General features: G+C 54.5%; 1 protein-coding gene across 1 annotated transcript in view; it reads right to left on the bottom strand.

Annotated features, from left to right (window-relative positions):
* Positions 1–17308, bottom strand: part of ME2 (malic enzyme 2) — a 42463-nt gene extending 25155 nt beyond the window's left edge. Inside the window, exons 1-2 of the mRNA XM_059837070.1 lie at positions 17173–17308; positions 10438–10564 (exon numbers count right to left, since the gene is read on the bottom strand). Of these exons, the coding sequence (XP_059693053.1) occupies positions 10438–10545 (108 nt within the window). The 5' untranslated portion in view covers positions 10546–10564; positions 17173–17308. The remainder of the gene's footprint in view (positions 1–10437; positions 10565–17172) is intronic.
* Between the last annotated feature and the right edge of the window lie 7489 nt (positions 17309–24797).

Genomic DNA, 24797 nt, shown 5'->3' with positions numbered 1-24797 from the left:
CAAGTCCTCTAAAAACCACGACCACCAAATTTCTGATCTCCACTACCAGTGTGACACCGGAGCGTGGCTGTTCCCAGCCTCCCTGCAGAGTGTCCTCACAGCACCTGGGCCCCAGGAATGCCCAGGAGCCCTGAGCTCAGCTCCAAGCTGAACACAGAGCCATCCTTATTCACTTCACTCACACTCCTTCCTGTCCGTAGGGAATCCAGCTGTTCCCTGTCTCTGGAGTCACAGTAACATCCAACAGGATGAATTTTTAAGTGACACTAAGTACTTTCAGCTGCTGATTTACATGACAATGACATCTTACCCTATTCAAAGAGGCTTTAATTTCTGCCTGGGCCTAAATCAGGAATCAGAATGACATCAGCTTCACACAGAGGTTCAGTCCTTGTTCCAACTGCAACTGACCGAGTTTAGTCCAGTGAGATAAAACCCCTGAGTGCTTTTAACACTTGCAGGATCTCTGTCCATGACCATGAGCTTGGATTTGGATGTGGATTTGGGATTGCCCTGCAGTATCTCCCAGGATGGAGCTGCACGATCACACACCCACCACCCTTCCAGCCAGACCCCATAGATCAGGGGGCAGAGCCAGACCCATAGATCAGGGGCACAGCCAGACCCCATAGATCAGGGCACAGCCAGACCCACAGATCAGGGAACAGCCAGACCCATAGATCAGGGCACAGCCAGACCCCATAGATCAGGGGCACAGCCAGACCCATAGATCAGGGCACAGCCAGACCCATAGATCAGGGGGCACAGCCAGACCCACAGATCAGGGGCACAGCCAGACCCACAGATCAGGGCACAGCCAGACCCCATAGATCAGGGCACAGCCAGACCCACAGATCAGGGGGCAGAGCCAGACCCATAGATCAGGGGCACAGCCAGACCCATAGATCAGGGGGCACAGCCAGACCCATAGATCAGGGCACAGCCAGACCCATAGATCAGGGGCACAGCCAGACCCATAGATCAGGGGGCACAGCCAGACCCACAGATCAGGGCACAGCCAGACCCACAGATCAGGGGCACAGCCAGACCCATAGATCAGGGGGCAGAGCCAGACCCATAGATCAGGGCAGAGCCAGACCCACAGATCAGGGCACAGCCAGACCCATAGATCAGGGGCACAGCCAGACCCATAGATCAGAGGGCACAGCCAGACCCACAGATCAGGGCACGGCCAGACCCATAGATCAGGGGCACAGCCAGACCCATAGATCAGGGGGCACAGCCAGACCCACAGATCAGGGGCACAGCCAGACCCATAGATCAGGGCACAGCCAGACCCACAGATCAGGGCACAGCCAGACCCATAGATCAGGGCAGAGCCAGACCCCATAGATCAGGGGCACAGCCAGACCCACAGATCAGGGCACAGCCAGACCCATAGATCAGGGGGCACAGCCAGACCCACAGATCAGGGCACAGCCAGACCCATAGATCAGGGCAGAGCCAGACCCATAGATCAGGGCACAGCCAGACCCACAGATCAGGGGGCACAGCCAGACCCACAGATCAGGGCACAGCCAGACCCATAGATCAGGGCACAGCGAGACCCATAGATCAGGGGGCACAGCCAGACCCATAGATCAGGGCACAGCCAGACCCACAGATCAGGGGGCACAGCCAGCCCCATAGATCAGGGCACAGCCAGACCCATAGATCAGGGGCACAGCCAGACCCACAGATCAGGAGATCCCCAGCCCACGCAGCAGCACCCACTGCTCCAAGGCACGGAAGAACCCGCGCCCAAGGCCCAAGCTCAGCCCAGCTTTCCCTGGGATTAAGTGCTTAAGCACTCCTCCAGTCTGGGTCTAAGGGCAGGATCACTGCTGGCTGGCAGCGTGTCCTCTCCCCAGGTGCTGTGTGCTGACTTTCACTGCCACCAGCCTCCTTGATCCCCTTCTCAGCTCAGAACAAGCAGGGCTCCTCTCCAGGCCAGCACAGACAAAGCAGGGAGCACATCCAGGAGGGAGCCCAGCACACCTCAAAGCCCACAGATCAATTAATTAACACTCCACAGACTAATCCACTGCCACAAAACCAACCTTCTGCTGGGAGGGGGAATGAAAAATGCTACTGGAGTGAAATGCTGATGCTATTTTAGTGAAGAGAAGCTCACCCCGAACCACCATGAACTTCAATCCACAAACCCTGGCACTGGGACTTCACAGCAACTGGGCTCCATCACACAAAGCCCGTGCTGCTATAAATACCAGCACACACAAATTCTAGCTGCCTGCCTCGCATGGAGCAGCCTGGATGCTGCAAGCAGGATTTTTATAGCACCACGGAGTAAGTGATTCAGAGAGGTTTCCAAGCAGAGAAGTAGTAGTGGTGGTAAGGCTTCCCCGCCTGCAGTCTTGCAGCCACACGTTTGAGAGTGCCCTTTTAACCAACCATAAATGCTCCAACATACAGCAAAAACCCCATCCAGGGATCCTGACAAAGATGTACAAACAGTTTATATCCAAACACGCCGCTGTCTGGAAACTCCTGAGATTTAAAAAATGCTTTCCTTGTAACTCCCAGTAATGGTTAGAACAGATTCAGCAGGGAGCACAGCCTTTGAAGCAGCATCATAAACATCTTGAAAACAAAGCAGATTTTATGTTGGATTGTGGGCTGCATCTCTTGACTTTGCTCCCCTGGGCTAAACACAAAGTTCACTATTGCACAAGATGCCTCCACTGGAAATTAATAAAGTTCACTCATAAGAATCAAAGGTGTCTTTGCTATCCCTACCAGAGAATAAAAGTTTATGAGAACAGAAAACCTCCTGATTTTTTCCTCCTCCATTTCCAAACTGGATTCTGTCCCTTTATTCCCCCAGAGCAGCAGGGTGTACCCCAGTGGGTGTGGCTGACACGGCAGGGCAATGCACGGTGACACAGCCCAGATCCCATCACACCCCCAAGCCTTTCTGCACAGTGACACAGCCCAGATCCCATCACACCCCCCAAGCCTTTCTGCACAGTGACACAGCCTGGATCCCATCACACCCCCAAGCCTTTCTGCACAGTGACACAGCCCAGATCCCATCACACCCCCAAGCCTTTCTGCACAGTCACACAGCCCAGATCCCATCACACCCCCCAAGCCTTTCTGCACGGTGACACAGCCCCAGATCCCATCAGACCCCCAAGCCTTTCTGCACAGTGACACAGCCCCAGATCCCATCACACCCCCAAGCCTTTCTGCACGGTGACACAGCCCCAGATCCCATCACACCCCCAAGCCTTTCTGCACAGTGACACAGCCCAGATCCCATCAGACCCCCAAGCCTTTCTGCACGGTGACACAGCCCCAGATCCCATCACACCCCCAAGCCTTTCTGCATGGTGACACAGCCCCAGATCCCATCACACCCCCAGCCTTTCTGCACAGTGACACAGCCCAGATCCCATCACACCCCCAAGCCTTTCTGCACAGTGACACAGCCCAGATCCCATCACACCCCCAAGCCTTTCTGCACACTGACACAGCCCCAGATCCCATCACACCCCCAAGCCTTTCTGCACAGTGACACAGCCCCAGATCCCATCACACCCCCAAGCCTTTCTGCACACTGACACAGCCCCAGATCCCATCACACCCCCAAGCCTTTCTGCACGGTGACACAGCCTGGATCCCATCACACCCCCAAGCCTTTCTGCACAGTGACACAGCCCAGATCCCATCACACCCCCAAGCCTTTCTGCACAGTGACACAGCCCAGATCCCATCACACCCCCAAGCCTTCCTGCACAGTGACACAGCCCAGATCCCATCACACCCCCAAGCCTTTCTGCACAGTGACACAGCCCAGATCCCATCACACCCCCCAAGCCTTTCTGCACGGTGACACAGCCCAGATCCCATCACACCCCCAAGCCTTTCTGCACAGTGACACAGCCCCAGATCCCATCACACCCCCAAGCCTTTCTGCACAGTGACACAGCCCCAGATCCCATCACACCCCCCAAACCTTTCTGCACGGTGACACAGCCCAGATCCCATCACACCCCCCAAGCCTTTCTGCATGGTGACACAGCCCAGATCCCATCACACCCCCAAGCCTTTCTGCACAGTGACACAGCCCCAGATCCCATCAGATCCCCAAGCCTTTCTGCACAGTGACACAGCCTGGATCCCATCACACCCCCAAGCCTTTCTGCACAGTGACACAGCCCAGATCCCATCAGATCCCCAAGCCTTTCTGCACAGTGACACAGCCCAGATCCCATCAGATCCCCAAGCCTTTCTGCACAGTGACACAGCCCAGATCCCATCACACCCCCAAGCCTTTCTGCACAGTGACACAGCCCAGATCCCATCACACCCCCCAAGCCTTTCTGCACAGTGACACAGCCCAGATCCCATCACAGCCCCAAGCCTTTCTGCACAGTGACACAGCCCAGATCCCATCACACCCCCAAGCCTTTCTGCACAGTGACACAGCCCAGATCCCATCACACCCCCAAGCCTTTCTGCATGGTGACACAGCCTGGATCCCATCACACCCCCAAGCCTTTCTGCACAGTGACACAGCCCAGATCCCATCACACCCCCAAGCCTTTCTGCACAGTGACACAGCCCAGATCCCATCACACCCCCAAGCCTTTCTGCATGGTGACACAGCCCAGATCCCATCACACCCCCAAACCTTTCTGCACAGTGACACAGCCCCAGATCCCATCACACCCCCCAAGCCTTTCTGCACGGTGACACAGCCTGGATCCCATCACACCCCCAAGCCTTTCTGCACAGTGACACAGCCCCAGATCCCATCAGATCCCCAAGCCTTTCTGCACGGTGACACAGCCCAGATCCCATCGGATCCCCAAACCTTTCTGCACAGTGACACAGCCCAGATCCCATCAGATCCCCAAGCCTTTCTGCACGGTGACACAGCCCAGATCCCATCAGATCCCCAAGCCTTTCTGCACAGTGACACAGCCTGGATCCCATCACACCCCCAAGCCTTTCTGCACAGTGACACAGCCCAGATCCCACCAGACCCCCAAGCCTTCCTGCACAGTGACACAGCCCAGATCCCATCACACCCCCAAGCCTTTCTGCACAGTGACACAGCCCAGATCCCATCAGACCCCCAAGCCTTTCTGCACAGTGACACAGCCCCAGATCCCATCACACCCCCAAGCCTTTCTGCACGGTGACACAGCCCAGATCCCATCACACCCCCAAGCCTTTCTGCACACTGACACAGCCCCAGATCCCATCACACCCCCAAGCCTTTCTGCACAGTGACACAGCCTGGATCCCATCACACCCCCAAGCCTTTCTGCACGGTGACACAGCCCAGATCCCATCAGATCCCCAAGCCTTTCTGCACAGTGACACAGCCCAGATCCCATCACACCCCCAAGCCTTTCTGCACAGTGACACAGCCCAGATCCCATCAGATCCCCCAAGCCTTTCTGAACAGTGACACAGCCCAGATCCCATCACACCCCCCAAGCCTTTCTGCACAGTGACACAGCCCAGATCCCATCACACCCCCAAGCCTTTCTGCACAGTGACACAGCCCAGATCCCATCACACCCCCAAGCCTTTCTGCACAGTGACACAGCCCAGATCCCATCACACCCCCCAAGCCTTTCTGCACAGTGACACAGCCCCAGATCCCATCACACCCCCAAGCCTTTCTGCACAGTGACACAGCCCAGATCCCATCAGACCCCCAAGCCTTTCTGCACAGTGACACAGCCCAGATCCCATCACACCCCCAAGCCTTTCTGCATGGTGACACAGCCCAGATCCCATCACACCCGCAAGCCTTTCTGCACAGTGACACAGCCCCAGATCCCATCACACCCCCAAGCCTTTCTGCACAGTGACACAGCCCAGATCCCATCAGATCCCCAAGCCTTTCTGCACAGTGACACAGCCCCGATCCCATCACACCCCCCAAGCCTTCCTGCACAGTGACACAGCCCGGATCCCATCACACCCCCAAGCCTTTCTGCACAGTGACACAGCCCCAGATCCCATCACACCCCCCAAGCCTTTCTGCACAGTGACACAGCCCAGATCCCATCACACCCCCAAGCCTTTCTGCACAGTGACACAGCCCAGATCCCATCACACCCCCAAGCCTTTCTGCACACTGACACAGCCCCAGATCCCATCACACCCCCAAGCCTTTCTGCACAGTGACACAGCCTGGATCCCATCACACCCCCCAAGAACACAGTGACACAGCCCAGATCCCATCAGACCCCCAAGCCTTTCTGCACAGTGACACAGCCCAGATCCCATCAGATCCCCAAGCCTTTCTGCACAGTGACACAGCCCAGATCCCATCAGACCCCCAAGCCTTTCTGCACAGTGACACAGCCCAGATCCCATCAGATCCCCAAGCCTTTCTGCACAGTGACACAGCCCAGATCCCATCACACCCCCAAGACTTTCTGCACTCCCTCCCTCGGCAGGCAAAGGTGCCACCAGCTCCTGGCCCCCTCTGCAAGGTGCAACACGGCACCACTGCGGCTGACGACCCACGCTCAGCCAGCCCACAGCTGTGTCGGGCAGCTGGAAGCACTCCCCGGCAGAAGAGGGGAGAAGCCAGGAGCAGAAAGCCTCCACTCCCTGCCAGGGAAGTGACCCAGCCCCTCCTGGGCACATTTCCACGGACACCATGGCAGAGCTGCACACCGAGTCGGGAGCACTGCGATGGCAAAGGCATCCCTGACCGCCCCGGGGACATCTCTTGGGACTGCTGTTTTTCCAGCTGAGCAGAGGTGGCTGCTCCTGCTCTCCTCAAGGGCACTAATGCCACAGGGAACAGCCCCAGGCAGCACCCTTCCTCTGTCACCCACCCCCAGCCCAGAGGTGCTGAGCAGAACACCTGGTCCAAGGTAAATGAGGCTGGACACCCTCCCTCCACCTTTGGCACCTGGTTACAGATTAAACAGCTCCATGTGCCCACGTGTAATTCCTTCTGAAAGCACGCACATCTCAGGGAAGCTGATAAAATCTGCATGTGCCTGGCACGCCAACTCCATCCAAGGATCCCTCCAAACCACCTGGGCAGGGCACAGACCTGCTGTGGGACCTCTGGGCTGGGGGTGTGTGCGCAGTTTCTGTCACCTTCCTGCCTTCTGGGGTCTTTGCTCCTGGCTGATCACAAACTGACAGCAACCTTTGGAGCACTGCACTTCTTAGCAGCCATCACCATCTGCATTCCCTCCCCACATCCTGTTTATCCTGGCTTCCCCAGGAAGGCACGGGGCACTGCCTATTCCCTGTCCTGGCTGCTCAACACAGCTGGCTCAGCCTAAATCTAAAATGTATTAAAATAAATGTGTCGAAACCAGCATGGTGAGAAAGGGCAAGGCAAGGGAGCATCTGCTTTCACATCTTCAAGCTCATACAATCCTTTCTTTACACCCTCTTGTGCAATCCTTTTTATTTTGTCAAAATAGCTTTGACTTTGGTTTTTTCTGTTCATTTTTTATTCTGAATCAGAAATGCACGGGTTAGGGTATTTCCCACAATCACTGAGGTCAGGTACGAGTTTGCTAAGAAAATCCTCTCCTTGTGCAAAGGTAAATTTATCACAGTTTCTGCAGTTTCTGGAAGTATTCTGGAAACCATGCATGAAAATAAATTGGGCTGAAAATCTGCGAATGAACACAGATGAAACTGTGAGCAAAATACAACATATGAGAAGAGGACCACCTGTATGAAAGACAAGACACTGGTAAAATTCCTTGGGATCAGTCTGGGATTATTAACCTGCCACCACTGACTGTTTCTTTAACATTTATCACATATTTCCATGCACATATCTACTGCCATTCCAGGCAGACAGAAGCACACAAATATGTGCACATATAAATCCTAAAGGTACCTGCTGAAGCCAAAATTTTGAGAGGCACTGTCAGTGCAGGAGGAGTTTTTGGACAGAAAAGGATTCAGAAGGGATTCCCCCATGGAAAGGCAGGTCAGGAATTGGAGCTGCCCAGGGAGGTTTGGAGTGCCCAGCCCTGGAGGGCCTGGATTGGGTGACAAGGTGGGGATCGGGTGACAGGCTGGACTCAATGGCTGGGAGGGCTTTTCCAACCTCAGGGATTCTGGGATAACCTAACAGTCCTGAGGAAGAGTCACGGAAAACGGGGTAATGGAACCCACGGTACAAAATGCCATCACCCTTCTCCACCAAAATAACCAACGAAAATAACCAACTAAGGTACAGCAAGTGTCGCCAACTATTCAGTCACAAACTTCCTGCAGGCCACAGAAAACAAACACGCAGATAACATTACAGGTCATGTACTTCCAGGGGGGACAAGAGCACGCTGATGGCACTCCACGTGGCAGAACAGACATCCCCAGCCAGGGATCTCGTCCTCCTGCCTCACCTGCTCTGTGTGGAAGAACAAACCCTGCCCCCCCTGAAGCACGGCACCGCACCAGTAACAGTTTAACTGCCAGCACTAAACCGCTGAGATTGTCCTGACAGCGCTCTAAGCAAGCTGAAAAAGGGACAGAAGGTGCTGGAGCCAAGGAACTGCCCTGGGAGCCCTGCCAGGGAGCAGCAGTCACCCAGCACGGAGCGCTCTGAGCAGAGGAGGATCCCCAGCAGCTGCAGCAGGCTCTGTGGTTGTGGGCTGCAGCACCGAGGTGGCCCAGAGAGCTCACTGCCTCTCCGAGCCATCCTGGCAATGAACACCTCCCACCTGCCCTTCAAACACCAAAACCCAAAACAGCTGGTGCAGCTGTGTGTCCGCCTCAACACGCAGCTCGGCGTGGGCAAGAAAAGAAACACAACTCTAAGAGAAAAACCTACTCCAGGGGAAAAGAGCAGCAGCTAAGTTTGCACAAGGGTGAGGGCTGGATCCTGACCCTGATGCTGTCCTTCTGCAGCTCTTGTTTTAGGGACACATGCCTTAGGGGAGACCAAATGTTCTGCAGAGTTGATAGAGGATGTAAAAATTAAATCTAATCAAGTAAAACATGATAACCTCAACAAGCTGACAGCAAGAAATAACACCCTTTATCTGTTTCCGTACGTAGATAATATACATGTATCTATACACAGGGGAGGCACAAGGGGTAAAGTACTCGGTGTGTTTAATAAATCATTTATGACTTTGCTGAATACCCAAAATGCACTTCCATACAGATACTGCATCCAGCAGTACCACTCAGGGAGCTTTCTGATCCATTCCAACAGGCGTCAGCAGGAAGGACAGGCTGATACAGCTGAGATAAACTAAAGCAGAATGGGGCTCCCTCTCACCAGTGCAACTTCTTGGAGGCATTAAAAGATTCAAAATATCTATTGCCATTAACCAGAAGCTCCCTATTCCCTTTTACTCCTAAAAAAAAAAAAAAAAAAGCATTGTGCTTAGTTCAGCTGAGAATTCCAGAGTTAAAAAAAAAATGGAAGGATATTACCACTAGAAAAACAGTAAGAAATGACCTATTGTTCTTGTTTCAGAATACTATTGCATAATCAGCATTTGGAAAAGCTTACAGGGGTTGAAGCCACTTCCACGGGCATGTCAAAGTCTTTAGAGCTCAGAAAGTCTCAAGACAATCTGATCTGGACAAATCACACCAATCTACTCTTTTCTCTTTCCCTGGCATAGCAATCTCAACTTCAGTTCTGCAGCCAGCCAGTCTCTACCCTCCACAGCTCTCTCTCCCTCTCTAGGCAGCCTGGATTCATGCAGGATTGAGGCATCTTCACTCTGCTCTCCAGGGTGGAAAGGGAAGGGTAAAATAACCCAGCCCCACGGCTCAGGAAATGTCCTGTCAGAGACAAGCAGATTTGCCACCTTTCTTGACTGCTTCAGACATCTCGGACCAGCCACTAAGAGCCCTGATCTGATTTCTTACCAGTTTTAACGTAAACGTTAATGGCTGCAAGATTCCTGAAGGCCGCTACAACTCCGGTGGAAAAAAAAGTTTGAGGACGGGCTTGTGGAAACAGAACAGTTTTGTGAAGGGAACAAAATGCTACTTTCTTGTAAGTCTGCCTCAAAGTATGGAATTAACCTGATAGCTGTACCTCCGAGCTAGCTCCCACCAAGGTTTATTTTTAGCTGCTCTTTCAGACTCTGCAGAGGGATATTTCTTCGGTGATGTGGCTCAGCCCCAGATCTCGGTGTCCCAGGAAAGGGACAGGGCTAGGACAGAGAGGCTAACACCTCCTGCAGTTAGCAGGAGAATTCAGAGGTCACTTTTGCAAACTCTCAGGTCAGACCCCCTCCGTGCTAAAGCCCCCCTCGGCTCAGCCAGCCCCTGCAGGAGCCAGGGCGAGGCAGCGCCACAGCCCCTCGTGTGCCCTGAGGACAGCAGCCGGGCTGCCCGGGGCAGGAGCCGCCGCCAGCCCCGCCGCCCCGCCCTGGCTGTGTCAGAGCACGGCACGATCAGCAGACGCGGGCCGGACAGACGGACAGGACACAGACCCACCTTGTTGGTGCGCGGGTTGAGCATCAGCGGCTTGCCCTTCTCCTTGGTGTGCAGGCTGCGCCGCGCCATCGCGCAGGGCGCCGCGGCGGCGCGCAGTCGGGACAGCATCCTCCGTGCTCCGGAGCACCTGGCGAGGCAAAGGCAGCACTCAGGCACCACAGAGCCAGCAGAGCCCCCCGACACACCCACAGCCGGCTGCTGCCGCCACAGGGAAGCGCTTGCAGCCTGAGCCTCCTTCTGACACCATGAAGCAGCAACCCAAAACTGCCTTGCGGCAGCCAGGAGGAGGGAGAGGAAGGAAGGGCTTGGAGCGCTGAGAGCACGGAGCGGAGGGAACGCAGGGATCCTCCCGGCACAGCAGGAATGCCAGAGTGACTTTAGCTGCCCGTGGTGACCTGTGGAAATGCCAGCAAATGCCAGCCAGGACGGGACAGCCGGGGCAGGTGCAGCCACAAAATCCCCACTGGGGAGCTCTCCAACAACAAAATCTCCTGGCCTGGACAACACGGGAGAGAATCTGGGTCTGTCAGTATACTGAAACTCTGCTGCAACAAAATGTGGAGTTACAAGGGCAAAAAAACTCCACTGTTCTGTGAATTCCAGGCTTAGATTTTTAGAATTCCAAACTTTAAAAATAGAAAGTTTATTTTCAGAGAGAATATATCCTTTAAAGTAAAGGACGTTCCCTTAAAATAATTTAAAATTCTTAGTATTACTCAAGTTCTAATCCTGACAGGTGTTAGCTACTCTTGAACTCATTTTACTTCATCATTGATCACAAGCTCTTTGGAGAAGAAATTACCAGCAGGGAATGTGCAGTGGAGATCTCTGGAATCCCAAAGATTATTTCACTGAGACAGAGAGACGGCGGGAAGCAGGGCAGGACCTACCAGGACCATGGTCTGTGTGGTGACACAGGGAGGGGACTGTCCAGCCAGGGCAGCAGGGGACCAGGAGAGGGGACCCACCACCCCCAGCCCAGCTACACACTCACAGCCCAGACAGGCAGGGACAGTGAAACAGGGCATGAGATATTTTTAAGGAATGAAATGATGCATGGCTTGCATTTTTAATTTCTTCCAGATGGCAGACAAAATTGAATTAAGGAACAAAACTTCATTATCTTAAATATCGCCTGAATACTTTAGAAGACCTGCTCTAATCAAATTTGCACATAATCAGCTTAAAAGATGGCAGACTGGTCTTACAAGTTACGATCTGAGGATTTTCTTGAAAATCTTTCCAAGCATTAAAAAAATCCACAAACATTTAACATTTTTCATCATCAGTTATGCCCGAGTTTCTCTTCTTCCCCCTACAAAGCGTAGAGGGAAGCTGCTCTGCCTGCAGAGGCATCCCCTCCTCTCAACCTTCACTTGTTTGTTTAGGCCTGTGAATGGCAGAAGTCCCACTCGAACCCCCCGTGCTGATTTGTTTTGGGGTAAAGACCATAACTCTGCTGTGTGGAGCGGGGCAGGAGGCACGGGAGGAAGCCTTGCCAGCAGCACAAACAAACGTAGCCTCTAACGTGCTCGTTCCTCCCCGAACCTGCTCCTGGTGGAGTGAGCACTCGGGAAATCAGGATCAGACTTGGGAAATTAACGCTGTGCTGCAAAACACACTAACTCCGTGCCGCCTTCAGGACCACCAGATTCAGTTTTAACTGGTTTCAGCTCTGGTTGCTCACCTGCCATCCCCCCACGGCTGCAGGTCCATCTCCCCGTGCGGGGGAGCCCAGAAAAGGTCTGTGACTCCAGAGTCACAGCAAACCCCAGCCCAGGGTCCCATCAGCCTGCTGCCACCGTGGCGTCAACCTGCCACCAGCAAATACCTCAAACTAGGAATTAAAAAGTAGGACAAGCACCACACCCTACCACACTCTAATAAAATTTAAATTACTTTGGTGCAATTAATGAGCATTCTAAGAACCAAACAAGATTGTGGCCCAGATTCACCTGAACTCGATCAATTAACTCTAATCAACGAGGCAGAGGGGAAAAGGCTTTTCAGAGGTGATGCAAACCTTGCTTTCTTCCCCGAGGTGTGAGAGAGGAGACTTGCTCCTCTCCGAGGTGTCACACCAGCACCTAAAATTATTCTCTTGATGGAGGTTTTCATAAAAGGGGAGAATCAGGTTTCATTTTCCACTGAGCCCTCTGTTCAGATCCAAGAGATATGATCCCAGTTAATTTATATCCATAGCAAAACCTGACTGGCTACTCAGCCCTGAGCTCTCCCTCGCCTGCTCTTCCCATTGTTCCCTGTTAGCTCCCTCTCCCATCCTGCACGTCTCCCCCAACTCCTTTTGTCACAGGCTCTTGAATGTGGTTTGGCAAGGGCTTGCCTCCCAAACCCACCTCACCGTGACCTGCCCTGACCCACAAAGCAGGAAATGCTCCCCCGTGCCTGTCCACATTGCTCTGCAGGGCTGCCAGCAGCTCTGCTTGCATGGCCGTGCCCTCTGTGACCCACCCCAGCTCTGCTGGCCACCAGCCTTGTCCCCTGGGCCCACGGGGAAGGACAAAGGGACACGAAGCCTCACGCTCCGTGGCTGGGGAGCCACGGGAACAGGGCTGGGGGAAAGGTCCCCAAAAGGTCCCCAAGCCACCACCTGGTTTCAAGGAGATGGAAGGGCTGGATTGTGCAGCTCTCTGAGGAGGCTTTAACACGGTTTATGATGGGTTTGTAGGAGAGAGGCCAGGCCTGAGAGGGTGCTACTTAAACCATTAAAAAAGGAGAGATCATTTTGGCAGTTGAGGCTGAGAGAGAATCCCAGAGTGGTTTGGGTGGGAAGACACCTCAAAGCTCATTCAGCTCCACCCCCTGCCATGGGCAGGGACACCTTCCACTGTCCCAGGCTGCTCCAAGCCCCATCCAGCCTGGCCTTGGGCACTGCCAGGGATCCAGGGGCAGCCACAGCTGCTCTGGGCACCCTGGGCCAGGGCCTGCCCACCCTCCCAGCCAGCAATTCCTCATTCCCAATATCCCATCTGTCCCTGCCCTCTGGCCCTGGGAAGCCATTCCCTGGCTGCTGTCCCTCCATGCCTTGTGCCCAGTGCCTGTGCAGCTCTCCTGGAGCCCCTGGAGGCCCTGGCAGGGGCTCTGAGGTGTCCCTGGAGCCTTCTCTTGTGCAGGTGAGCAGCCCCAGCTGTGCCAGGCTGGCTCCAGAGCAGAGGGGCTCCAGCCCTGGCAGCATCTCCGTGGGGGTGGGATGTGAACTGGGGGAAAGAGCAGCACCTGCCACGATGTGAAAACACACAGAGAGGACTGAGGCCGTGCAACATCCTGTGAGGAGGAATTAGGAGGAAAACAGCAGATTTGAATGAGAAATCAATTCCTGCCCAAATGTGTGCCAGCATAACCAGGATCTCTGCTCTCCCTTCAGTGCCTGACAGTGGCGAGAACCACACAAGACTGTGGAGCACCTCTAGACTGAGTCCAGCACAGCTGGGAATTTTGAGTTGCTGTGTCACAAACCGAGGGGATTGAATCCTTCAGCACAGCAGAGGACAGCTCCCTGCTGTGCCTTATCAGGAGGCATCTGCCCAGGTCAAACTAATTACCAATATGCACAAGCGCCCTTATCTGGGAGCAAATGTTCTGCTGCTCCAATTATGGATTTGTTAAACAGCAAAACCTACTTTTAAGGGAAAGGTTCATCACGCTCCTAAAAGGCAGAACCAGGCTGGCCAGAGAGCCGGGAAGCTCAGAGTCAATTAAAGCAAGGCCAGCTTCAATTAGTGCCCAGGCTGGCTGAGGTGTGGGTCTCCCTCAGTGCCAAGGGGTGTCTGTCCCTGCACAGCAGCTCGGGCTGCATGACTCTGCAGCCTGCCCTCAGTCTGGGGGGTGGGGAAACACAAAGGCATTTCCAGTGCTCCTGAAATCCCCTGTCAGTGATTTCTTCCAGCCTGCCTTCCCTGTACAGAAACTGACCTGTGCTGAGGAGCATTTTTGTATTGACAAGCTGAAATCATTAATTCAAGGCCGTGGAGGCCCCACAGAATTTCCAACTTGAAGGCCTTAACCATTTCTAAGCCAACAGACATCGTCTCCTATGCCCCCAGAGCCATTGCTCGGTGAGCCTGCACCACCTCAGGTCTGGAGTGCTTGCACCATGCACTCCATTCTCTTTCTTTTTTTTTCAGTAATAATCAGCCCAGCCTGGCCCACCCAAGGATGACACAAACCAGGCACACACTAGCTGGCTTCATCACTTCAGTAATGATAAAGCAGTCTAAAATTATTACATTAGGGGAGCACGGGCTATAAGCGTGCCTCCCCAGGAGACTTCCACCTAAAGAAAGCAGCTCTCCCTGCACCCACCACCCTTCAGCAGGACAAGGAGTCACTTTTGTGCCAGAACAGGGGCATCCCAGGAGGAAGGAGCAGAGGGCTGAGGAGGGGGCACGTGGCTCTGCACAGCATCTTGGCACCCCTGGCTCCCTGAGCTGACCAGATGCTACTGCTGAGGAAAGCCAGCAGGAAACAGTGGCAAAACTACTTCAGGTTCCCTCCAGCAAAGTCCTGGGCCACCACTTTAAAGGACATTTCTAAGGCACCTTGAGATCTGCAGATTAAAAGGAACGGCCATGGGCAGAAATTACTAATGAAGTGTTTGGCAGAGGCAGGCGGGTTATTTTGGAAGCAGATCTTTAGCACATTGGAATTACTTTTCTTCCCTTTTATTCTGAGGCAGCCAGTCCAACAGGAAGAAAAGTTAGGTGTGGAGCACTTTGGCAGAGTAAGCAAGCTCACTGCTTCAGGCTGGAAACATTCACTAAACAAAGCACACAGAGGTGAACTCGGATGAGAATGATTCCAGAACTTTCCTAAAAAGAGTATTTGTCAATTACTGTAATTTACAGTACTATCAGACTTCTTGCAGCACAAGCAGGAAGAAGGGCTGAATTGCCTGGTATTGGAGTCTTGGTGGTAGCAGCTCTTACCAGACAACATCAGAGAGCTGAATTTTCATACATTTACTGACCTAAACATTCTGATTCTTAAGTACCAAAAGTCCATTATCTTTTACTGTGGAAACTGCAATATTTTTGGCCAAGTCTGACAAGATGTACTGAAATTCCTGATTTACTTTAATTTGTGTAACTAGGAGGGCTGGTGGCAAAGGTAAGGACCAAGATCTCATCCTAAAAGCCCTCAGAAATACTCCAGGAACAGCAGGAAGGTACTCAGGCTCTGTTCTGGAGAGCTGGCACGCCCCTGTGCTGGAGCTGCTCAACTCAGAAACACTGACTTTTTTTTTGGATACAGGTTGAGGGGTGGACAAGGATGTTCCCAACATCTGCTGCACTTACAAATGGGAGTTCTTCCTGGGAAACCAGCTCAACAGTGAGCACAGAGCAGCTGAGCTGCTGGTAGCTCAGTGCACGTGTATGCCTGCCAACCTCTTACAAACTTCAGCGTGTGCTGGCTGCAAAAAGAAATACCTAAAAGAAATACCCCGCCTAAATTACAGAAAAACCCGAGAACCTATCCATGCACCACGAGCCACCAGTGCTGCTTCAGCTGCAGGGAAGGGGCTGGCACCACTCGTAGAGATGAGCATTCAATTAGTACTCACTCAACCACGGCGTGCTACCACGCACTTTGACAGCCTCTGCCTTGGTTTGCAGAGCAAAAAGCTCCAAATCTTGCCTGCACTCAAGCTGCTGACTCACAAGCCACCGCACAGGATTATCAGAACTTCCCTCCTGTGACTGTAACACACAGTTTCTTCTAAAATACAGGCTCGGGTTAAATTTCTACAGATGTTATAGCGTCTAATAAGGCATTAGACACTGCTGGCTGCACACACATGGGCCACCTGCAGAGCTGCACATTCTGCCCAGCTCTTTAATTTGCCCATATGTAAATTATAGATACACAGAAAACCTCCCTTTGATGTTCATTACTTCTTGGAATTACCAACACAAAGACACCAAAAAATCGACATTTGGTGGTTTTGATCTTGCTTGGCTGCAAGACTGTCCTTTTTCACCAACCCTTTATCAATGTGCTGTAAGTTTGGTTTAGCTTTTCTCCTGTTAACTATGAGATTCTTGTCATGACACAACACCCCGGGTTGCTCAGACAACACCCCTTAGTCAGTATTTTTTAGTGGAGCGTGGAGCCAGCGACGGCGGCGTGTCAGCCACGGCCGCTCGGCTGAAGGAGCAGCCAGGAGGCCGAACAAAACAGCAACTCCCAAGTACCGGGCGGCGCTTCCTGCTCCAAGGCCGCGCCAGCTGCTCTGCTCCTTCCCAACTTTCACTCTCCAGGGCCACGGGGAAGTTCAGGGCAGGTCGGGCCCGGCGCAGGGGGCCGCGGGAGCGGCTGGGCCCGCGGGGTGGGCGCTCCCCGCGGCCTCGGGCAGCTCCCGGCGGGCGGGCTGGCAGCTCCATTTGTCACCGTCCTGACAGGGGTAAACACGCACGGGCGCAGCCGGGGCTGCTTCCCCGGCTCCTCGCGGGCACCTCCGCACCTGCCGCTGGGCCCAGCGCTGCCTCCGCCGCAGGCCGAGCCTCGGGGCCTCGCACCGCCGTGCTGCTGCTTCGGCACTAACCCCCGCGGGGCCGGACCGGGGACACGGAGCATCCCGGGCGGGCTCCATCCCCTCCCTGCGCCCGGGCGGCCTCCAGCCCCTCAGAACGCCCCGCAGACACGGGTTTATAAAGAGAGAGAGAGGCCTGTGGTGCGCCGCCGCAGTTGTATAATTGTTACCAGAACGGGATCTACCTCCTCCTGCGGCTGCTGCCCGCTGAGCGATGCCGGCCGAGGACCTGTTCCTACTGAGCGAGAACAGCGCCCGCCCGCCGGAGCTGCGTCCACCGCAGAACCCGCCACTGAATGGAGCCTACACCGAGGCGCCGGGGAGGGACACCCCGGGAGGCGGGTGTTGGCCGCGACTGACAACTGACGCAACCAGTAGAAGGGAAGAGAGCTCGCTAGCGTCTGTGGCGTTTGGCCAATGAACGTTTTATCCCGCCCCCGCAGGGGGGAAAGGGGGACAGGCACGGCGGGGTGGGATCTGTCACAGGTTAATTAGACTGGCTAGACAGCCAATCAGAGTCAAGAGGGCGGGGCGAGGGGCGGGACTGGGGATGGGAGTGTGAGGGACGAGGAACGTGAGGGGAACGTGAGGGGAAGGGGAACGTGAGGGGACGGGAATGGCAAGGGGGAGCGTGAGGGGATGGGAATGGCAGTGGGGAACGGGGAACGTGAGGGGACGGGGAACGTGAGGGGACGGGAATGTCAATGGGGAACGAGGAACGTGAGGGGATGGGAATGGCAATGGGGAACGTGAGGGGATGGGAATGGCAATGGGGAATGGGGAACGTGAGGGGACGGGGAACGTGAGGGGATGGGGATGGCAGTGGGAAACGTGAGGGGACGGGAATGGCAAAGGGGAACGGGGAACGTGAGGGAACGGAAATGGCAATGGGGAACGAGGAACGTGAGGGGATGGGAGTGGCAATGGGGAACGGGGAACATGAGGGGATGGGAATGGCAATGGGGAATGGCGAATGTGAGGGGATGGGAATGGTAATGGGGAACGGGGAACGTGAGGGGATGGGAATGGCAATGGGGAACGGGGAACGTGAGGGGATGGCAGTGGTAATGGGGAACGGGGAACGTGAGGGGACGGGGATGGTAATGGGGAACGGGGAATGTGAGGGGATGGCAATGGTAATGGGGAACGTGAAGGGACAGGAATGGCAATGAGGAATGTGAGGGGATGTGAATGGCGATGGGAATGGCAATGAGGAATGGGAAACGTGAAGGAACGGGAATGGCAATGGGGAACGTGAGGGGACGGGAATGGCAATGGGGAACCTGAGGGGATGGGGAATGGTAATGTGAGGGGATGGGGAACATGAGCAGTTGGAAGCCGTAAGAAGATGGAGATCTGTGAGGGGATGGGGCTGGGAAGGGCCGGGGGCTGTGAGGAGCTGGGGTCCGTGAGCAGGCAGGGCTGTGAGGAGCTGGGGCCATGAGGAGCCCGGGTCCATGAGGGGACAGGGCTGTGATTAGCTGGGGTCCATGAGGAGCCCGGGTCCATGAGGGGACAGGGCTGTGATTAGCTGGGGCCCATGAGGAGCCCGGGTCCATGAGGGGACAGGGCTGTGATTAGCTGGGGCCATGAGGAGCCCGGGTCCATGAGCAGGCAGGGCTGTGATTAGCTGGGGCCCATGAGGAGCTGGGGTCCATGAGGGGACAGGGCTGTGATTAGCTGGGGCCCATGAGGAGCTGGGGTCCATGAGGGGACAGGGCTGTGATTAGCTGGGGCCCATGAGGAGCCCAGGTCCATGAGGGGACAGGGCTGTGATTAGCTGGGGCCCATGAGGAGCCTGGGTCCATGAGGGGACAGGGCTGTGATTAGCTGGGGCCCATGAGGAGCCCAGGTCCATGAGGGGACAGAGCTGTGATTAGCTGGGGTCCATGAGGAGCCTGGGTCCGTGAGCAGGCAGGGCTGTGAGGAGCTGGGGCCCATGAGGAGCCCGGGTCCGTGAGGGGACAGGGCTGTGATTAGCTGGGGTCCATGAGGAGCTGGGGTCCATGAGGGGACAGGGCTGTGATTAGCTGGGGCCATGAGGAGCCCGGGTCCATGAGGGGACAGGGCTGTGATTAGCTGGGCCCATGAGGAGCCCGGGTCCATGAGGGGACAGGGCTGAGATTAGCTGGGCCCATGAGGAGCTCGGATCCATGAGGGGACAGGGCTGTGATTAGCTGGGCCCATGAGGAGCCCGGATCCATGAGGGGACAGGGCTGTGATTAGCTGGGGGCGTGAGGAGCCCGGATCCATGAGGGGACAGGGCTGTGATTAGCTGGGGCCATGAGGAGCCCGGGTCCATGAGGGGACAGGGCTGTGATTAGCTGGGGCCCATGAGGAGCCCGGGTCCGTGAGGGGACAGGGCTGAGATTAGCTGGGGCCCATGAGGAGCCCGGGTCCGTGAGGGGACAGGGCTGTGATTAGCTGGGGCCCATGAGGAGCCCGGATCCATGAGGGGACAGGGCTGTGATTAGCTGGGGCCCATGAGGAGCCCGGGTCCGTGAGGGGACAGGGCTGAGATTAGCTGGGGCCCATGAGGAGCCCGGGTCTGTGAGCAGGCAGGGCTGTGAGTGCTGTGTGGCACCCAGGATGGTGGGAACTGTGGCTCCACAGGGGCCTCCCGCTGTGGGGGAGGCTGAGGGGGAAAGACAAAGCAGGAGAAGGAGCAGAGAGCAGTGGCAGGGAAATGGGGTCACTCCACACAGAGTTCCTTGTGGCTACATGGAAGCGGCTCCCAGTGGCCAGGGCCACTGAGCTGGATGTCCTGAATGGAAAAGGGCTCCTGAAAACATGCAGGGCCACAGTGCTGGGGTAAGCCCTGCCTGGTCTGCTGCCTCACAGAGCCTGGAGGGCTGGGATGCCCTTGGACTCCAACAAAGGGCTTGGCAGAAGTTATCGAGACAGCTAATACTGTAGGTCAGCACTGAAATTGCAGAAGAGCAAAACCAACACTTTTCACAATAACACTTGGCTGTTTGTCCTCACAGTGGTCAGTGGAAGTGATACCCATCCCCAGCTCAGCCTCCACAGAGTTTAGACAGTACAGGGCTATGAAACATGACAGCTCAGCCCATCCCAGCCTTCATCTGCCTCCTCTCCAGCCCAAACTCAGATGTTTTCCGGTGCTGTAGATTTGGAGACTGTTAATCACAGAATCCTGGAATGGTTTGGGTTGAAAAGGACCTGAAATGTCACCCATGGGCAGGGACACCTTCCACCGTCCCAGGCTGCTCCAAGCCCCATCCAGCCTGGCCTTGGACCCTCCCAGGGATCCAGGGGCAGCCACAGCTGCTCTGGGCACCCTGGGCCAGGGCCTGCCCACCCTCCCAGCCAGCAATTCCTCCCTCATTCCCAATATCCCATCTCATGCTCCCCAGTTCCAGTTAAAAAGATAAATTTTTCTTTTAACAAGAACTTTTATTAAGTAAGAATTTTAATTCTCTGCCACCGGCACCGAACACGATTTAAATAGTTTGATGTACGAAGGAGCACGGTGCAGTTAAAAGAAGCAGAGTCACTATAGTAACACTATCAGATATGTAAACCTACTTAATCAAAACCCCCTCTCCTAATTGTGATTTTGAGGCCTGTCATGAAGAGCACATTCAGCTGCTTTCCCCCTCCCCTCCCCGTCAGCATGACTGTGGCGGGTTTGAAATGCTTCTGAATAATGCTGCTCTGCACCTATAAACAAAAGAGATTGCGAAAATAACCTGCAAGGTCATGCCTTTGTGCCAGGCTAAAAATAGCCCAAATTGGAGGCATTTAAAAATGCCTGGCTTTGTACCCAAATTGCATAAATCACTTCTGCTGTAAACCTGTGTCACTCCAGGCCGGTGGAGGATACTCCCCAGGATCACCTAATGAGCAGCTGAGGCCTTGCTGAAACACGCTGTGCAGCACTTTGTTGTGAAAGAATGGCTGCCTGGAGAGCTGGGCTGTGATTAGTAGCAGCAGAGAAAACCTGCACCCCAGGGGCCCAGAGCTCCCAGCTGCAGTGGGGTTGGACAGGAGGAGAGCTGTCATTTCCAGGGAGAACCCACTGCCTTCCAGCCCGCCTGTTCTCCCAGCAGCCCCGTGGCACTGCTTTGGGTCACTCCCAAATCCAGGCTCCACGCCTTTCCCAAGACACAGGTCACTGTGCAGAGGAGGCCTGGCCCATGCTCTGTGCCCCAGCACGGCCCCAGCTGCCGCAGGGGACAGCAGGACACGGAAACACAGAACCATTTCCGCTGGAAAAGCCCTCACACCCTCAAGTCCAACCACTCCCCCAGCACTGCCAGGGCCACCACTGACCCCTGTCCTCAAGTGCCACATCCACATGGCTCAGGGATGGGCACTCACCAGTGCCCTTGGCAGCTGTGCCGGGGCTGGACAGCCCTTTCCATGGGGAAATTCCTGCTGGTGCCCACCCTGACCCTCCCCATGCCCAGCCTGAGGCCGTTCCCTCTGCTCCTGTCCCTGTTCCCTGGAGCACAGCCCGACCCCCCGGCTGTCCCCTCCTGTCAGGAGCTGTGCAGAGCCACAAGGTCCCCCCTGAGCCTCCTTTTCTCCAGGCTCAGCCCCTTCCCAGCTCCCTCAGCCCTCCTGGGGCTCCAGCCCCTCCCCAGCTGTCCCAGCCCCTCGGTGTGTCTCTCTGTGAGTCTCAGAACCAGAGGAGCAGCTGCTGCTCCTTCCTCGCAGGGCTTTTATCACCATATTTGGTGCTCTCTCGGAAGTTTCCTCTGGCACACGGGATGTCGCTGCTCTGCTGCTGCCCAGAGAAGAGCTGTGAGCCCGGGGAGCTCCTGGGCTCTGTAAATCCAGCCAGCTCGGAGCTGCCACCCCTCCTGGCTGGGCTGGAGGGGCCTCCACGAGGGTCACAGCTCGCCCACTGCGGGGTGAGAGCTCGTTCAGAAATTTCTAACGCAGCAGATGACTGTTTCATGATCACTCCACATTTCCTGTGTGCACAGGCCATTGCATTTTACTGGGGTACTCTTCCAGAGGGAGCCAGTGGTTTGTGCTAAATAAAAACAGCATCTCCCAAAAATCATCACTGTTTGAAGGTAGTTCACTTAAATCATGCCAAGTTGGTTTCTTAAGTCACTTCCACCATTCTAAAACTGTGTTCTATTTCTCTTTGTGGTCTTCCCAGGCTTCTGGTCATCATCTGCTTGTTTTTTGTCTCTGCTGAAGAGAATTTCCTTTTTTTCTCCATTTTGCTTGTGATAAACCATGGTGGTTTTAACCACTTAATGGTGGTGTACTTTAAGTGATAAAGTACACAGAAGACTTTTGTTCCCCATCCTTGAGATAGTTTTGACTCTCTTTTCCATAACATTTTCAGTTTTTCAAGTATCTTATTTAAAGTATCGTCACCAGCACTGGACTACTGGACCCTGTGTTCTTGTTTTTCCTGTCACTGATCCTTGATGCAAATAACTAAACTAAAATAATCTGTTCTAGTTGCCTGGATCTGCCCTTTAATGGTGTGCACTGTCACTCCCATGAACTCACTGATAATGTAGCTGTGTGTGTACAGCTAACACAGAACAAACAGTTATTTAAGCCATGATACTGGCTTTTATCTCACTCCAGGCTCAGAAGGTTTTGCAGTATGGGCTAGCAGAACAAGCCATCCCTCAGAAGCTTCCTGTGGTTTGATGAAAACTGACCTCTTGGCCTTCTGCTCTTTATTTCTGTTAAAAAGCAGTGTTGGTTGTTCACTCTGACACGCCTGATACAGAGAGATGACCCCACTGACGCTCCACATTTACATGGGGCTGAAGCAGGAACGAGGCAGTAAAGATGACAGCTGCCCTGAGGCAAGGTTTGTGAAGAAAAATAATGTCTTTTTATTACACCAACCCCACTAAAAGATATTACTGCTCTCCACCAGCCTTGCCCTTTTTACTTCTTTAGAGCAGCAACAGGGCTAAGTATGTTCACACTGTTTCCATTCTTCTCATTCAGTTTCTGACTGGTAATTTCATTCTGTTTTAAAGTATTTCTGTGTAAAATTTCTCATTTAGCCTTTTTGGGCTCCAGTGTGTGAGGAAGAGTGTCAGGCCCTGAGACCAGCTCACATGGGAACAGCCCACAGTGCTGCTGAGTGACAAATTCCTTTGTCAGTGACTCTCACTGCAGGTTAACAGGTTTGTCTTTCGCTGCTCTTTACGTTTTGTTTTCTCTTTTTGTGACATGCAGCCTCTTTTTAGGCCAGTCTGTCCTCAGGTCAGGTTTAATCTGCTGAACTGCTGGACAGCCAGGGACACGGTGAGAAATCCTGAGATGGGGCTGACCAGGTGAAATTCGGGCTGGATAGAAGCAAGAATCTCTTTGTGGTAAGGATGGTCAATTTATTGAGGTAAATGGTAATGAGGGTGATGAGGTTGGCCTGGGTTGCCCAGAGAGGTGACAGATGTCCCTGGAAGCGTTCACGGCCAGGTGGGACAGGGCTCTGGAGGCACCACAGCGGGTGGCGCTGGCAGCGGGAGGCCGGGCCATTTCAGTGCTTTCATCCGCTAACAAACCTGCTTTTCTGCTGGGAACCGCGGGGAGCCCCTTCCCCCTCGCTGCCGCTGGCTGTACCCGCTGCTCTGAGGGCAGGCAAGCTTATTGATTTATCGGCGCCGTGCCGCCACTCGCAGCTCGGCTGCAGACACACGGGGACCGCCCTCATCACCGGGAGCCTTCTTCCAGAGATCACCCCACAGCAGCCCCTCTGGCCCATCTCCCTGGGCTCCGTGTGCTCCGTCTCGGCTGACGGGGGGACAGGAGGACGCTCCGGGCGCATCCTTCCCGTCCCGATCAGCCAACGCGGCTCTGCGGCGCCGACTCGCGTCCCGGAGATGGAGCGGAGCGCAAAGCCGAGCGGAACAGACGGCCAGGACTGCCCTCTTCCGATGGCTCCGGAGATGCCGAGCCGCGACTGACAGCCTTTGTCTGACCGCGGCGGGCTTAAAGAGCACCGAGACCGCCAATTTCACCGCGGGTTTGCAAGTCCCCAAGTCTCGCTGAGCTCAGTTAAGCTGGGAAGAGGCGTCCCTCAGACACCTCGGGAGGGAATCTAACCCCATCGGCAGGGTCTGGCGACACTGCACTCGGGTTTACAATCTTGAAATCAGTGCTTTTTGGTCTCTCTCACCTCACAGGCTGTGGATCTTGCTGCAGGATGAGGATGGACTTGCAGAGACTGATGAGAGCCAGAATGAGCTTGGGAGTGAAAGAATTGGTCCCGTCAGCATATGCAAACTCGGGGAGTTGTACCTGCCCTTACCTGACGAACGCCTCACTCTGAGCCTGGGCTCCCAGGCACTCAGTCTCTGCTGAGAACGCTCTGCTTTTGTCTCCATGCGGCAGCAACTGACAAAAATAACAGAGAAACCTGCCAGAAAAGATCCATTAACCTTCACAGATCCCAAATTGGTTGGAGAGGCTATAAAATGCATTTTCTGTACTTGTTAGCACGGTGTCATAGAGTCAGCCCTGACTTTTCTGTGTCTAGGGGAGGATGGCATCCCAGCCACTGCAAAACTATTTCATTTCCTACAAAGTGGGGAGAGAGCTGATAGGCAGAGTGCCATCCTGGCAGTAAGGAGAAATGGCTTTTCTCTTTGTGTCATCATTCCCCTGCTGGGCTGCTGGCCATCCATGGGACTCTGCTAAACCAGTCTTACAGCTGCTGGCCCACGGCATTCCCTCTGTGTCCTGCTTGAACTCCTCTGCATTTCATCCTACACGTGCTCCCACTGGGCGTGTGCTGCTGGCTGAACCTTAAAATCCAGCTTCTCCTGTGGGAAAGGGCTGATATTAAAACACTGAAACA

This window comes from Haemorhous mexicanus, chromosome Z (genome assembly GCF_027477595.1).
Source record: "Haemorhous mexicanus isolate bHaeMex1 chromosome Z, bHaeMex1.pri, whole genome shotgun sequence".
Taxonomy (NCBI): Eukaryota; Metazoa; Chordata; class Aves; order Passeriformes; family Fringillidae; genus Haemorhous; species Haemorhous mexicanus.
This window is presented reverse-complemented; position numbering and strand designations above follow the sequence as displayed.